This window comes from Eucalyptus grandis, chromosome 4, assembly GCF_016545825.1.
Source record: "Eucalyptus grandis isolate ANBG69807.140 chromosome 4, ASM1654582v1, whole genome shotgun sequence".
In the NCBI taxonomy this organism is placed as follows: domain Eukaryota; kingdom Viridiplantae; phylum Streptophyta; class Magnoliopsida; order Myrtales; family Myrtaceae; genus Eucalyptus; species Eucalyptus grandis.
The window spans coordinates 33,874,088-33,888,924 of record NC_052615.1 but is presented as its reverse complement, the minus strand read 5'-3'; the positions used below and the strand labels follow the sequence as shown (position 1 = coordinate 33,888,924).

Sequence of the window (14,837 nt, the reverse complement as noted above, 5' to 3'; positions counted from 1 at the left end):
ATCAAAATTAAAATATCCTGAAAACAATTATTATATATTAATATATAACTAGCATTAATTATAAATTACTTCCGTCGCCTCTCCTTTTTCCCAACCACCATATGGCCCTTAACTCAAGAAATCCATCATACTCTCTTTTAATTTACTCGTATTAATTCAAATATAGATAAGTAGGTTAGGTTTAATATTTAGATGAGGAATTATGTGAAAAGGATAAATGCATAAAGGCTTGCACTTTTTCCATCCATTTTTTTACTTCCTACGCCCCATTTTACGTTAAATTGACCATAATATCTCTTATAGGTCGTAGATTTAACATTGTTTTTTACTTTTTTTTTCTTCTCTTTCTTTGAAAATTCCAATGCATTTAGAAATGACAAAAAAAAAAAAAAAGCATTTGCCAAAGGTTTGATCGGATGGTCTTCTAATGCAATTACAATTATCATAATTTTATCGTCAACAACTAATTATTTCACTTAATCAACCCTACTTTTCATATTTGTCAATGTAGTCCTAAACTCTTGGGCTATATCAATGTAATCTTTTCAACCAATTGCCACAAAAAATCGTTGATGTGGTGTCTAGTCATCGCAAGCCGCATGCTTACATGGCAATTTGTTGATTTCCATGTCATAATTTGCAACAACAATTGGCAGGAAAGACTATATTTAAATATTGTGCAAATGTGTAGTACTATATTGACAAAATTGGAAAGTTAAGATTGAATTGACATCCAAACTATGTGTAAGACTATATTTAAATATTGTGCAAAGTGTAAGACTAAATTGATAATTTTTCCAAATATTTATATAATCACCCTTTCAAGGGACCTATGTGTAAACATTTTTAGGATAAGTACATTAGGAGTGTCATAAATTTTATACGGCGTTTACTTAAGTGCATTAGTTGTCAACAAGGCAGCGAAGGCCTTCACCTACAGTTGGCGATGGCCTTGCCCAGAGCCTTTGTGGCCCTTGCCTAGTCTAGATGAGACCTTCATGGCTGGCAAATCATCGCCAGCACAAAAAAAGGCAAAAAAAAAATTAAAAAAATCCAAATAATGTGATTTGCTGGAAATGATAATCAAATGATCGATTTTACTCTGATTTGATACTTAACTGAGCAAAGAAACGTTATGATATTCAAGTAAATGTCATACGAAAATTATGACACTCATGTTATTCTTATCCCTAATTACCCATTATCAAACGCTTAAAACGTTGGATCAAGTTACAAGTTTGAGATTATGCGACGGAACCTACTTCATCGAACTTGTTACAAGACAGAACATCATAAGGAGTAAGAAATGATAGAGCATGTTTTTATTGAATTACATAACTTCTAACTTCTCGAGCTGTGTGAGAAGAAAAGATTCATGTCCATTGCTAGGGAGCCTTTAATTTATCTACATATATCTCAATAAGCTGTTTATGGTCAGTCCCCGAAGAGAGTCATGTTTTTCAAATTTCCAAAATTAGATTGCATTTGTATCTCTGAAAAACTGAATTAATGTGCAAAGTCCCCTACCCAAGGCATCACCTCCAAGTACATGTCAACATCTTCTCATCACAGATTATTATGTTCCTAAACATATCCACCATAAGACTCTTCATCACCTCAGCTATTTAATGGTATGATTTAGGTCATGAGGGCCCGCCCATTCCGTCTGGCCGGCCCGATCTGAAGAATTCATGGGCCAGCTGGCTAGTGGACGGGGACCGTCGAAGAAGTGCCTCAACGAACCGCGGCCACTATTTCTCCTTGTATGTAACTACAAAATTCACGAAACTTTCTCAATTCCAACGCCACTTATTCTTTTGGAGTTGATGTGACAAATTATGGGAGCCTTCTGACGAAGTCAACATAAACCCTATACAAATGAATATAAGGCAGTTTCATTATTGTTGTCGAAGCACTATCATCCTGGATGGCTGCTCAAAGGGTTCTAACCGCAGCTGTTTATGCGTAAAGTTAGCCAGTTGATACCCGAGATTGGTGCGCCATATTGAATTAAGAACAAAGAAAATCGTGTTAGTCGGCAGTGGTGGGACAAAGGAGCTCTCTCAAGTTGTCTGATTTTGCATACGGTTCGAACATCAAACTAATCAATGCTGTTGACATTAAACTTTGCTTTCGTCACGTGGGTTAAGGCCGTGATCCTCGCGCAAACACGTCTCCATCTAGAGAAAAAGAGGCCGCCTGTAATCACTATCTAATGAGACTCGGTTAATGTGGATGAGTTCGTTTAGCAGGTTTCATCACGTAACTTCGTCTTTTCGTTTGAAAACAAGCGCCTGATTTTGTCCTTACTGGTGGTTGAATTGAATCTCTGTTGAATTTCAAAAGGATAATACCGGGTTGAGGATAAGGCTGTGTGCCGTGTGTTTGAGGACATGTTTTAGTACCATGCTAAAGTAAGCAGATTGGAAAGCGAAGTTCTTCTCCCTTTTCCCTCTCCTTATCCAAATGCATTGACAGCAGAAAGAGAGAGAGTCACTATCATTACAAGTGCTAGACTCATACGCCCAAACCTGCCAAAACCTGAAAACTGCTTATTCATTGAAAGGTCACGCGGCGAGGAAAAAAGATTTTAACTCTATACAAGTTAAACTAGTAGGGATTTTCTCTGCTTGCGTTCATGACGCTGATGTGCAGTGGCGGCGGCAGCGGCAGTAGAATAGAAGTCTTATAACCATGAGTTGTGAGGCCTGTGACCGGTAGGTTTATTGCTAATTCTAGCTGGTGAACTTCTGTTCCAGTGTGCTTGACGAAGCCTGCAACATCCAAGAAAAAACCCAAGTTTACCATTGTGTAATAGGTTGAGGATATCCAGTGCTTGACTTGTAGATATTTCTCACCGAACAAATCGTGTACATCTAAGAACTAGGAATTGACAAGGTACGGCAAAGTCCAACGGGAAATGCGGAAATCGCGGTGGATAATTACAGGGCATCTCAAAGGATAGACACCAGAGACGTCAGAAGAAAGGAAAATGAGACTCACACCAACTGATGTAACAAAATTGCAAACAGCGCATTTGACCGACCGTGCGCCATATTGGTACATCAGGAGCATCCTGCAATTCCCGCAGTTGACGTGTGCCACCTGATTTGCTGTTGCAACACCCATTCGGAGTAAGATCAGCTCCTCAATAAGCATTACAAATCAAATGAGCATTTGGAACATCCCGTTTTGACATATTGGACGATCGAAGTGGAAAAACAAGGGGAGCATGTAATGACATTTAAAATTCATTGATGATCCAATACCTTCCAAGGCTAGGTTGACTGTGTGACAACAGGAGCACTGTACGCTTGTCGCTCCTCGGATGTACATGAGTAAGGTGTGGCAGCCTCCGCATACCAACTGGGCCATTTCGGTGCCTGTCATGACTCACACAAGAACAGACACTAATTTGTTATTCCAGACTTCAGTTGTTTCGTATAATCAAGAGGATTGAATAATTTAATTAAAGTTTACAATTTACAAACTGCTGGTCAAGAAAGTTACCTGGAGGAGGAACTGCAGTGACCGCATTGCAAACTGCACAGCAAACGGAGGTCGCTCCTGCCGGATAAAGCAAGAGATTCCTACACCCAGAACAGACAAGCTGGCTCTGTGTACCTGAGCAGCAACAAAGTGCATTTCAGATTTTAGAAATTCCTACACCCAGAACAGACAAGAGATTAGCGATAGTTTTGAACTTTTGGAAGTGACGCTGGAGGTTTCTTGCAGCAGTTTACAGATTTTCTACTGAAAAACAAAATGGAATTTTGGCAATCTTCCTCAGCTAATTGCTTATCCTTTTGAAAGTGAAGCTGCCATTTTCTCTTAAACTCAGCAAATTTAGTTATCCTCCATTTAGCAATTGATTCATTGTCCTTCCTTCCAATGCCAATACAAAAGCCATCTGCTTAGTTTTGGGGCATTATCATAGAATCTTCAATAATTAATGCGATGAGTGAAGTGAACTGGACAAGAACATAAGTAGAATGCTTCAGCTGGCACTTTAGAAGTTTCAACTGTTCTATCCTGAGAGTCCACCATCTAAACTCCATTTTCTGATGAACCAATTGAAGGACATACTTAGAATCCTCCCAAGATAAAAGAAGGAGCTAAGAATCGGAAGGTACCATTCACAGGCGGAGGAGTATAAGGTGTCGTTGGAGGAGTCGGATATGGAGCGAGAGGAACCGGCATTGTATCGACCCTGCAGAGTAGGGATTGCCTTCTTCAAAGCTCTCAAAATTCTGCAATCTCAGACTCAGAGTATGCTTCTCTCTCTCCCATCACATCTGTATCTGGCAGACAACATATAGCAAAACACGATGCATTAGTAGAGACTCGGTTTTCACAAGTAAAAAATGGAAAGAAACTTGTAGAAAGCAAAGAAATCTGAGCAACAGAAGCTCAATAAGATATCAGATTATTAGACAAAGAACTGATTTTTGACTACCAAAATGAAATAGTAAGCTTCGATTTCTCCCTAAACTACCCGGCCATTTTCTATAGGGATCGATTCAATTGCATTTAAGTGTGTCGCACGCCTCAGTTTAATAGATGCTTCAAAAGGCCAAAGCCAAGGAAAATTTAGTGGCCATTATGGAGTGGGGGCACGAGCATACCTCTCCACTCTCCAGGTTGCAGGTGAAGTGGGGGAGAGACAGAGAGAGAAAAGGGGTGGGGGCAATGAATGGAAGATGTAAGTGAGAAAAATGGCGTTAAAATGAGATTTTTAACTCTCTTTTATAGGTGTCAGGTTGTCCAAACTTCTTAAAGCACCCGACTAATCTTATTAGCCAATATATCTCAATCTTACCTCATCCGGGTTATTATCGAGGCACAAGGGCCCTGAGAAAGACCTTGAGGACGTGAGGCCGCGCATCCTAAGGCACAATTCCATGTGGGTTTTTCTAAAGCCTATCTGCCTTCTCTTATCAGATTCTTTCTTTCCTTTTCCAAGCTTTCAACTCCTAGCTCCTCTGCTCCGGTAGAAGTGATAAATCAACTACCCAATTTCCCTCTGTTGGTAGCATATCAAGATCAACCCTTTCCCAAGAGACCGTGGGCCCCCTCAACCCCCATCCCTCCCTCTCGCTGTTATGGCTCCCATTGGCTTCCTACAGTACATGCATGTGAACGATGCCATTGGCCCCAGGTTCCTCTCCCCTCCGGACATCGAAGCGTCCCAACCAGCCCACGTCACGCGACCGGCCGATCTCGCCCGTCGGTCGCATCCATCTTTGCGCTGTCTGCAACTGGATTGAGATGGCCAGTAGCTTTTTAGTTGGTGGTGGTCCTGCGTTATTCTCCTTATCTATCATCAAATTTCGCGATTTGCCCTAGATGATTGCGAACGGAGATATTCTGCTGATATCACGCGTCGCCAGTAGAATCGAGGCAAAAAATCAGAGAGTTCAGTATTAGGATTCTCCTTGGGACAACCATCATGTGTTAACGAGGGTCGCAGCGACAAGACCCTCCAAATATGTATATGGTAAGAGAACATGTTTGGTATAAGAGAGAAGATGGAAAGTTCAAGCTTTGCTAGCTGCCAGTTCAATTTGGTTCCTGCACTCTTTGTGCTTTGGCAGCTACCTAAAAGAAAAATGCCAGGCCCTAACGCAGTACACGTTTCCCTCAGTCAAGACTAGTACATCCATGTTTTTCCTGATTCAGAGTTCCTTACTTGAGGTGACTGTACCAGAGAGTCCTGCCACAGTGGCAACGGGTGATAATTGGTGAAATTTAAGGGTGAATGGCTCTTCGATGCTCATCCTGCTTTAATGACATACTTGGAGTCAGCCGACAATCTTTCAACGAAATAGTCGGTATCATATTGAACACTTTCCTACAACTTCAGTTGCCTTCTGCAAAAGAAACATTGGATGGTAAAGATTTATGTTAAGGCGGACACCGGTCGAGATTAGAAGCGACAATTGCCTCTGTCACATATACATAGGATAGGATAAATCCGTAGACCATTTGATTAAACAGTTGCGGCAGAGGGCAGTCCACTGCTATGTATCACTCTCAAGGATCCTGAAAGATCTTTTGTATTACCAGTTTGGAAGCCATATACGACATCAAATAAAATATTCGTGTGCGTGTGGAGAACAGTAGCAGAATAATTCAACTGTTCTCGCGAATTCTCACATGCCATAAAATTTAAAAAAGCAGTACAAATGTGTGTTCAAACATTCGCGCACGCAGGCAAATATGAGATGAGCAATATTCTGTGAATATATCTGCGAAGAGTGTGTTTGAACATGAGGCTGGAATGCAGGGAGAAATTAAATATAAGAAAAAGTAAGTAAATGATGAGACAAAGGGAAAAGGAAAGGAAAAGAGAGACTAGAAAAATAAGGCAGAGAGGGACAAGAGGGAGCTAATAATGAAAAAAGTCCAAGGATGGGCAGTGTGGCCTTTATAAGTTAAAGAAATACAACAAAAACCTCCATTAACGGGTCCATAGATAAGGATGCAAAGGGACCACACGTCTTTTACATTTCTTGGCAGTTTTTCCGCGTTCTAAGTTTGATCCCGAATGGATATTCCAGCTATAGTTCTAGAAATGTCCAAAGAATTCCTCCCCATGTTGAGTTAGGGAGACTTCTGCCATGACTCTGATGACCAAATTTAAGCACCCTTAAACCCACCTAAATGCATTTCCATAACATCCACGCCAAAAAGAAGTCTCATAGCAATAACTGAGGAGCGCATTTCCATGGAAAAGCACCAGGAAAAGCATCCTGCTTTGGGCATCCGAGATGCCAACTATACTTACCTTGAGTTACATATTTAGGCATTTTTTGCACTGCAAATACACAATTGCCTTTCTGGAAAAAACAGACTGTTCTGTGGCTCTTAGCAATGCCTCTCCGGTTGTTAACAGGCATTAATCAGTGGTATAGACAAGACAATATGAAAGACAAGTGGATAAGTTTCGAGGTTTAGATGAGAAACCTAACCTTACCACTCCAGTGGCCCTTACGATTCGAGCAGCATCAGCATTTGAAATTTGTGATTTCCAACCAATCTAATCCGGTTATCCAAACACACCTCCTCTTGGATACACATTACACACCACTTCTCTAGCTGACATTGGAATGATATCAGCAGGTCTTCTGGAGGAAGATCACCATCACGCACTTAAAAAGGTCTACTAAGGCAACCTTATCAATCAACCAACTTGACTTGTTAGACAAAATAAAAGACAAGATTATGATTTTGGAGTGTACCTTAAACCAGAATTTTCCGCTTTGAGAACCCAACAAAATCTGCACATCATTTTAAAAGATGACAAGGACCTGCATCTCCTAGTCAAACATTAGCTTTTCTCTCCATAAACTCAATGCAAAGAAAATTCATATAGCCTCAGTACTAATTCAAGGTAATTCAACATTAGGCATATTCCCAAACTGAAAATAACGTCTCTGTAGCAGAAAAACAAGTATTTGTTTGGATGAACAATAATGAAAGAAGCCTCTTTCAACAGACAAATCAAAACGATTTTGGAAATCACTTGCTCTTGTCCAGATATGCAGTGCCATGCCATCAGATGCAGACATGTCATATTGTTGGAATCCCTAGATGCCTTGCAAATGCAAAAGATTAGCAACTCAAGTTCCAGCCACAATTTGCTAGGTTCATAATGACAAGAAAACATGGAGAAGAAACTCATGGTCAGAGTCAAATATCATGCCCACCTTGTAAGCATTTCTGAGCAGTCGCAAAGAGTGCGTCTCTAGATGGTTTTCCCCACCAAAGAAAATCCAAAATAAAAAAATTGTCGATCAATTTTTTCGCCTTCAATTAACATGGTGTTTGCGTCAAAAAGAACCCAAGGCCAGCATTTCAAAATCCATGACATTATAAAACGCTTAAGTTGCATGCAGAGAGAAGCATTGCAAAAAGTGAGAACTCAGGTTTGCGCGATTATTAACACTAGTTCAAATATTAGGAGAGTGGAAACTTTACTACCCATACTGACAAACATGTGCAGAGGAAGATAATGCATAGTGCCTGAATTTTTTCCACTCATTGCCATGTTGAAATTGCATTATGTCAGTCCATGCGATTTCTGGCTCCATCATAAACCAAAGATATTAGCAGCCTTTTCACTAGAGAGAATGTTAGTACTCGGATACTTGCAAAAATATTCTGCTTCTTCCATGAATCTCTGATGCCATTTGCATTCAGATACCATTCTTATGCTATCATCTTCAATGAAAGAATTTGGTGCCAATAGCTTAGATTGAACTTTTTCAACCCTCAACCTCCTTAATGTTGTCAAAAGGCCAATGCATATTTGTCTCCGACATTACTCTTTCCTTCATTCTTCACCTCCAGCAGGGACATTGTCTCTACACTTTCAATCTCGATATCAAAACGTTTCAAGCATTTGAGAATTCCATGTGAGGTACAGGCTTCATTATCTGCATTGGCTCAATAATTCCCGTCTCTCAATAATTCCTGTCTCCTCGTACAGTGTCTGAAGTCATGCATTTAATAGACTTTATGTATCATGCTATTTAACTGTCAAAAGAATTTGGGAAGTCAGTCTAAGCCATTTCTAACTTCTCTAGTTTCGTTCCCCATTCACTCGTCTAAAATGATGCCTTCAGATCTTATATGAATTAAAATGGCATAAAGGTTCATGAAGTTTCAAACCTTACCATAAATTTCCATTGCCATCGCAAGAAAACCATGTAAAATAATTCTGACCAAGACATGGTTTATCTCAGACAACAGGACAAACAACCACTCCAAATAAGGGTAGCTGCCATCATTTGTAAAACTCTGTGTTCCAGATCTGCAAAATGATATCCACATTAAGTGTTCCAACTCCACTGGCTTACTCAAGTCACCATTACATAGCCATACAGCTCGGTAGCCAAAGCTCAAGCACTGTTTCCATGAATAACAAATCCTAGTGGTTGTTCAAGAAAATCAAGAAAATAAAACAATAACGTTTCTCAGTGTCATGAAATTATTGCCTCGCTCATTGCTACAAATGCTACAAAGCAGCGCATAACAAAAGATGGATTACTCAAAATTACTTTTACAGGAAGATTCTTACCGTCTTCATGAATACCCAGAGGCCATGCCTCCGACTCGGCCACCTGTGATGGAGTTCTTCTTGGCACTGCATTATGATATTCATCAAACGATGGCTCGCTGCATTCTCCCATTGCAAGAAAAGTTCGACCCGTAATTCTGACACACGAACCCAGATCAAAACAGGCTTCGGTTCCCACCCGAAAACTCTAAACCGAAAAGTCGAATTTCCAGAGGGAAGAAAGAAAACTGAAGTTTAGAAGACGATCCAATTCAAGCCATAGATTACCCAACCTACGTCCGCATAGACGATCAAACGAAGCAGGATCGCCGACGACGGAGAGAATCTCCGCGCGATGCTCATCGCTACGAGCTCTCGAAGATGCTAAAGACGAAGCCGCGACTGGACAGAGAAGAAGTTGCCGGAATTCGGGACACTGTTGCGTCGGTCGGTCGTGAAGAGCAGAGAGACGACGCAGAATTCAGAGCGTCAAAGCTCCCGAACGTCGCTTGGGCCGGGCTCGGGCCGGGCTTATGCTTGTAATTAAGGGAGAGCACTGTAACCGAACCCAACTGAACCGGCCCAAGCAGTTTTCGATTCCTCAAATTTGAAACCAATGATTATCGGTCCGATTTTCAATTTCAAGTGCGGATTGAACCACCCAGATTATCGGACTGGACTGATGCTTTTCTTCTGCTAGCAAGTCAATATACTCAATCAGATTTTATCACAATGTTCAGCGTTTTTTTATGATGATATTTTCATTCATTAAAAATCCAAGACGCAAAATGAGAAACGAGCATTTTCATTCGGTGGGAACCGATCCATTCTAAAACCAATCACTCGTGCCCGTAATCCATTATAGTCTTGATTTTTTCCTCTTTTTTTTTTTTTTTTTTTTTGATTTGCCAAATGATATATGTAGATTATTTTAATTTCATCACTCCATTTCATTAAATATCCTAATTTAGTAAATAAATTTATTTTATATTTCATAAATGCATTACTTATTATTGTTCTGGCTAGGAAATTGTAAATGTCAATCTCTCTTGGTTGCACGTAATCTTGTTGTTGGTGACCTAGTTTGAAGCTAATGAGGTTGTCCAATGACCATGTTAACACCTACTAAGAGCCTATTTGGTAATCATTTGTTTCTCGAATAATTTTTCTTTAAAAATGATTTTTTTGTTATGTTCCCTATATGAGTTTCCGAGCTTTTGAAAGCATTTAATAATTGTCTAAAATTTCTATTCTCGAGATAAAAATACACGGTAAGACCTCAAATTCTTTTAGGAATTAGAATTTTTTTAATTTTTTTAAATAATGTTATTATATTTTTCTCGTTTTTCCTTTTCTTCTTCTTCTTCCTCTTCCTTTGGCCAATGACCTCGTCAAAGTGTTGCCAATCCCTAGCAAGGTCGAGCCTCCCTAGTGCCAGCCAAGTCACTAGCCAAAGGAAGAAGGAGAAGAACAATGGGAAAAAAGAAAATAAAAGAAAAGAGGGGAAAAAAAAAGAAAATGGACTTGATTCGAGTTGTTTTCAAGAATAAAGAAATAACTTTTTTCAACTTCTTAATTCTCTTTCAACTCCATTTTCGAGAACAAAAAAAGTTACTAAATAAATTTTTATTCTTTTTTTTTTATGTTGGAGAATAAAAGAATAAAATTAAGCACTACTTGATCAATTACCAAACAAGCCCTAAATCGTCATTGACAAGTTTAAAGCTAATAAGATAGCTGGCTATTTTATTTGATTCCCATTCTACCGAAATTGTCTTTCATTATATTGGTCAAATTTATATTTCTAGATGATCTCACTCGCTAACTATTCTTCTTATTCCAAGAAATAGGTGTGAGTCGTTGCTATCGCGTGGAACTCACAATAATATCAGAAGACACAAGACATATTGCACTTCCAATTATCACCTGATACTTTTTTCGTGCACAAATACTAACATTTATATTAATAAAGTCGGCATTATCCATCTCCATTCAAAAAAAAAAAAAAATCTAAAACAATAATGGTATGAAACAGGTTTTTGGTTCTCTACAATTTGAGGTTCAAACGATAATTTATTTATGTGGCATCTTTCGCACTTAATATATTTTTCTTCCTACACACACATCGCATATCATTCGCATCTCCAAGTCAGATCAGAATCTACTCTTTGAACTGCTGTAAATTTTTCCCGTCTTTTATTTACTCGAAACAACCCACGACTTTTAGTAGCAAGTGTGAGGCAATATATGTAGACCAGTTTCACGGACCCACCCAAAAACCAGATCACAATAGATAGTTCGTGGTTCTCATTTGTAGGATTAGTCCTTAGTGGGCGATCTGATTCCAAGGTGAGAACTTCCCACACTAAATTCCAACCCTTGAACTGATCGCTTCTAGATTTAATGTCAAACAATAATTTCTTCTTGTGACACCTGTCCCGCGTAATATAATTTTCTTCCTACCCACGCATCGTGTCTCCATAAACAGTAATACCATTGTCAAGATAATGACCACTTACGTCCCTTAAATTAAAAAATAAAAAATAAAAATAAATAAACAAGAATGTTGTAAACGGTTTTCTCTTCCCTGTGGCTTGACCCCAAATGGCGTCTTCCCTATGCGATTGAAAATTAGTAAAATCAATCTCCCAAACGTGGTTCCCGCTTTAATTAGCGTTTACTAGCGAAGGTGCTCGCATCCAGCGGAGAATATTAGGAGGAATTAGGAAGATGTCATAATCAATGCCCCGATGCTTATGAAGCGGGCCTGTCCCCAAGATTCCGAGGTAGGTCCACTCCATATCCAAAGCGAGAAACCAGGCATGTAGATCGGCGATACCATCGACGAATTTGAGCCCATTGGTTTGGGGAAAATCGATAGCTGGATTTAGGAGATTATCGGCAAGAAAATCTAGGTAGCCCCCTCTTTAAATAATCCCGCAAACGTCATTGCCCGAAACCATATTTTATGCTGGAAATGTTGGTCTTCTCCTCATAAAAGATTATACTAAAAAATCTTCTTGCTTTGCTCTCATTTGGGTCAGTCGAGTTCAGCAGATAGCACTTCCCCGGTTGAAGCTCGAGGGTAGCCTTGTAAGGGCGGAAAGCTGGTGATCCCGTGAATATACAATTGCATGCAAGACATGGGAAGGTGGAATATAATCCTAGCGTTAGGTGTTGATGAATCCTTTCGATGTTTGAATAATCGCGATGATTTGTCGGTGACCACGACTCTCCAAAAGAGTAAAAGGAGTAAAGCAAGGGAAGAACATTTGCGTATCAGTACCGGGGTAGCGTAGACATTGGCTTCCGAGGTCATCCTTATCGGTTGGATTAGGATAAGGATTTATGTGCTAATGGACGATGGAGACCGTTGTCTTGTAGCTTAAGAAAAGAGCTGTGTCGTGCAAGTTTTTTTAATGCATCTGTCAACTCCAAGCTCCGTTGAGTGAGGGTTTTGCACCGTGGGATTACAGATAAGGTAAAGTGATTTGTGGGCTGGTTGATGCATACTGTTTGCATCTGTCAAGGCATGTAAAGATCAAAGGAATCAACATCAAGCCGTTAAGATTGACTTTACTCGAGAAGAAAATTCTTCCTTTTCCACAAGTCCAGATGCATGAGAAGATCAGCACCAAGCATAGTCTATGTTCATGGGCATAAGTTGCGCATTGAACTGTAATATGTACAGAATTTCGATATCACACACTGATGTCGGCCAAAGATTTACACAGAACAGAATGCTTGAATAAATAGACATAGAAATAAGGATGATATACGCATTCCGATATACACATGGGACAGATTGCGAAACAGTTAAGGCTCAGGCCAGGTCCTTCTCTGTGGAAGTTACACTAGGCTAAGCGCTTGAGCAGAACCAGAACCGGAACCAGAACCACCTTCTTTTCTTCTTTATTGGTTCGGACTTGGAATCTCTCTTAGCCACGTGATCTGCCATGTATTGCACGACCGCCTGATGAACAGGATTTGAAAGAGAGTATTAACCAAATGACCATCTGATAAAGAACCTAAAGAATTGCACTACGTAGTAATGAAGCAGTACCTGAGCACCAAGTCTGGCTACTTCTCTCGGAGGCAATTCAAGGGGTGTCTGGTCGGCTCTTAGAACTCTCAGCCTTGACAAGAACCTGAAAGAATCCGGCAGTTCTCTTATCTGATTGTTGCTTATGTCAAGTTCTTCGAGCATCTCAAGATTTCCTATTGATCTCGGTAGGGATCTCAGATCAGCAAAGTTGTTCCCGACTTTTAACTTCTCAAGGCTCATGACAAAGGACAAGGTATCGGGCACGAACTCAAGTTCGTTGAAGCTGACGTCCAGTTCCCTTAAGTTGGAAAGATTGCTGATAGTTGTAGGCAACCCTTTGATTCGATTGTAATGCAAAGTGAGAACCTCCAAGGATTTGATCTTCCCGATCGCCTCTGGAAGAGCCTTGAGCTGGTTGAAATCTAGCCTTAGCTCAACAAGCAACGAGCAGGAGCCAATCGTGTAAGGAAGCTCCTCAAGCTCATTGGTTTCCACATTTAGTTTCTGTAAAGATTCCAGATTCCCAAAGGAATTGGGCAATCGGGTCATCTCATTCGAGCTTAGATCGAGATTGACAAGACTAGACAAGTTTCCAAAGGAAGCGGGCAAGGATCGCAATCTGTTGGCTTGGAGATCAAGATCTTGGAGATTGATTAGCTCGCCAAACGATTCAGGAAGATTGATGAGCTGGTTGGAGCTCATGGATAGCTTCCTCAAGGCCCTTAGGTCGCCGATGGAGGGCGGAAGAGCCATGATTCGATTTTCTGATATGTCCAACTCAGTGACTTCAGATAGTTTCCCAAGAGACATGGGAAGCCACTCGATTTGATCCATCAACTTCCCCCTGAGATCGAGGGCTTCAGCTCCGGTTTTTGCAGAGTTCTCAATGAGGGCAGCCACCTTCATTAGGCTCAATTTCTCAGAATCTACCTTAACTGAAAATGCAAGTCTAGAAACTTCAGTTTTCAAATATGGATGCGAAACAACACATCAACAGAAAATAATGATCTTTCACGAATGAAAGCATGAAAATCGGGACTCTTTTAAGTTGCTTCTACAAGAAATCACATCAAGAACACTCAAAATTAGCATGAATAGAAAAGAAAAGGCGAAAACCCAGATGAGAAAAACCAAGGGAAACGAACCGACTCGAACCTGTAGAGATCGTCGCTTTTGCGGAAGCACTCTTCACCAACTTTCTCAAACTCTCTTTCTCTGTTTCATCATCAACCTCGCCGCACGCAAGATTCTGCTCCATAATCTCACCCTCTCTCACAATTCTCTCAACCGGGTCCTCGAATCTCACATCCCTACGGTCGTCGCCGCCGCCTCCTCCAGAGACCAGCTCAGAAGCTCTCTGAATGAGCTCGGCGAACTTCTGAAACATCCCGTCCACCTCGATCACGTGCCGTGCCTCCTTCTTCTGCTCGTGGCTCTGGAACAAGACCATGGTCCTCTTCACTTCCTTCAGGACGGAGCAGACCTCTGCGGGGACGTCCTTGGGAAGCTCCTGCCTCGAGATCTCCTCCAGCCTCGCCTTCTCTTCGGAGTCCACCGTCTCGAGCACCGACGCAGCGGCTTCGACTTCCTCGATGGCGGGTCGTGGAGGGAGCGATCTGTAGATTCTCGTGATCTCATCGATGGAGTCCGCGAGAGCAGGAGGTGGTGGAGGAGGGTCTTGCTTTGTTAGCACAGCCATTGGAGGAGCAAGAACCTGGTTTTGGTGGGAGC

At 40.8% G+C, this 14,837-nt stretch overlaps 2 protein-coding genes and 1 long non-coding RNA gene across 5 annotated transcripts; all 3 read right to left on the bottom strand.

Moving 5' to 3' along the window:
- Window positions 1-2,423: 2,423 nt before the first annotated feature.
- Window positions 2,424-4,779, bottom strand: LOC104442010 (protein LOL1). Of its 2 annotated transcripts, none has more exons than XM_010055297.3 (6): window positions 4,626-4,779; window positions 4,134-4,301; window positions 3,511-3,624; window positions 3,270-3,383; window positions 3,004-3,113; window positions 2,424-2,774 (listed from the first exon to the last, which is right to left on the bottom strand). In XM_010055297.3, the coding sequence occupies exons 2-6, from the start codon at window positions 4,198-4,200 to the stop codon at window positions 2,736-2,738; spliced, it is 444 nt and encodes a 147-aa protein (XP_010053599.1). In that variant the 5' UTR covers window positions 4,201-4,301; window positions 4,626-4,779; the 3' UTR covers window positions 2,424-2,735. The 2 variants fall into 2 exon arrangements, with proteins under 2 accessions (XP_010053599.1, XP_010053598.1); XM_010055296.3 differs by lacking the exon at window positions 4,626-4,779 and adding an exon at window positions 4,457-4,617.
- Window positions 4,780-5,876: 1,097 nt separating this feature from the next.
- Window positions 5,877-9,554, bottom strand: LOC120292882. 2 transcript variants are annotated; one of them, XR_005550502.1, is made up of 3 exons: window positions 9,083-9,553; window positions 6,972-8,815; window positions 5,877-6,042 (listed from the first exon to the last, which is right to left on the bottom strand). It is a non-coding gene; the product is annotated as an uncharacterized LOC120292882 (long non-coding RNA). The 2 variants fall into 2 exon arrangements; XR_005550501.1 differs by lacking the exon at window positions 5,877-6,042 and having other exon boundaries at window positions 6,364-8,815; window positions 9,083-9,554.
- Window positions 9,555-12,611: 3,057 nt separating this feature from the next.
- On the bottom strand, window positions 12,612-14,837 carry LOC104442009 (plant intracellular Ras-group-related LRR protein 5). The gene is made up of 3 exons (XM_010055295.3): window positions 14,262-14,837; window positions 13,125-14,041; window positions 12,612-13,034 (listed from the first exon to the last, which is right to left on the bottom strand). Exons 1-3 carry the CDS (start codon window positions 14,803-14,805, stop codon window positions 12,921-12,923), a joined length of 1,575 nt encoding a protein of 524 aa, XP_010053597.1. The 5' UTR covers window positions 14,806-14,837; the 3' UTR covers window positions 12,612-12,920.

Coding starts and splice junctions, on each gene's coding strand:
- LOC104442010 (XM_010055297.3), bottom strand. CDS start 4,200: ATGCCGGTTCCTCTCGCTCCATATCCGACTCCTCCAACGACACCTTAT. Junction 3,625..4,133: donor TACTCCTCCGCCTGTGAATG/GTACCTTCCGAT, acceptor GTTGCTGCTCAG/GTACACAGAGCCAGCTTGTC. Junction 2,775..3,003: donor ATTTTGTTACATCAGTTGGT/GTGAGTCTCATT, acceptor TGGATGTTGCAG/GCTTCGTCAAGCACACTGGA.
- LOC104442009 (XM_010055295.3), bottom strand. CDS start 14,805: ATGGCTGTGCTAACAAAGCAAGACCCTCCTCCACCACCTCCTGCTCTC. Junction 14,042..14,261: donor AAAAGCGACGATCTCTACAG/GTTCGAGTCGGT, acceptor TTGCATTTTCAG/TTAAGGTAGATTCTGAGAAA. Junction 13,035..13,124: donor TAGCCAGACTTGGTGCTCAG/GTACTGCTTCAT, acceptor CCTGTTCATCAG/GCGGTCGTGCAATACATGGC.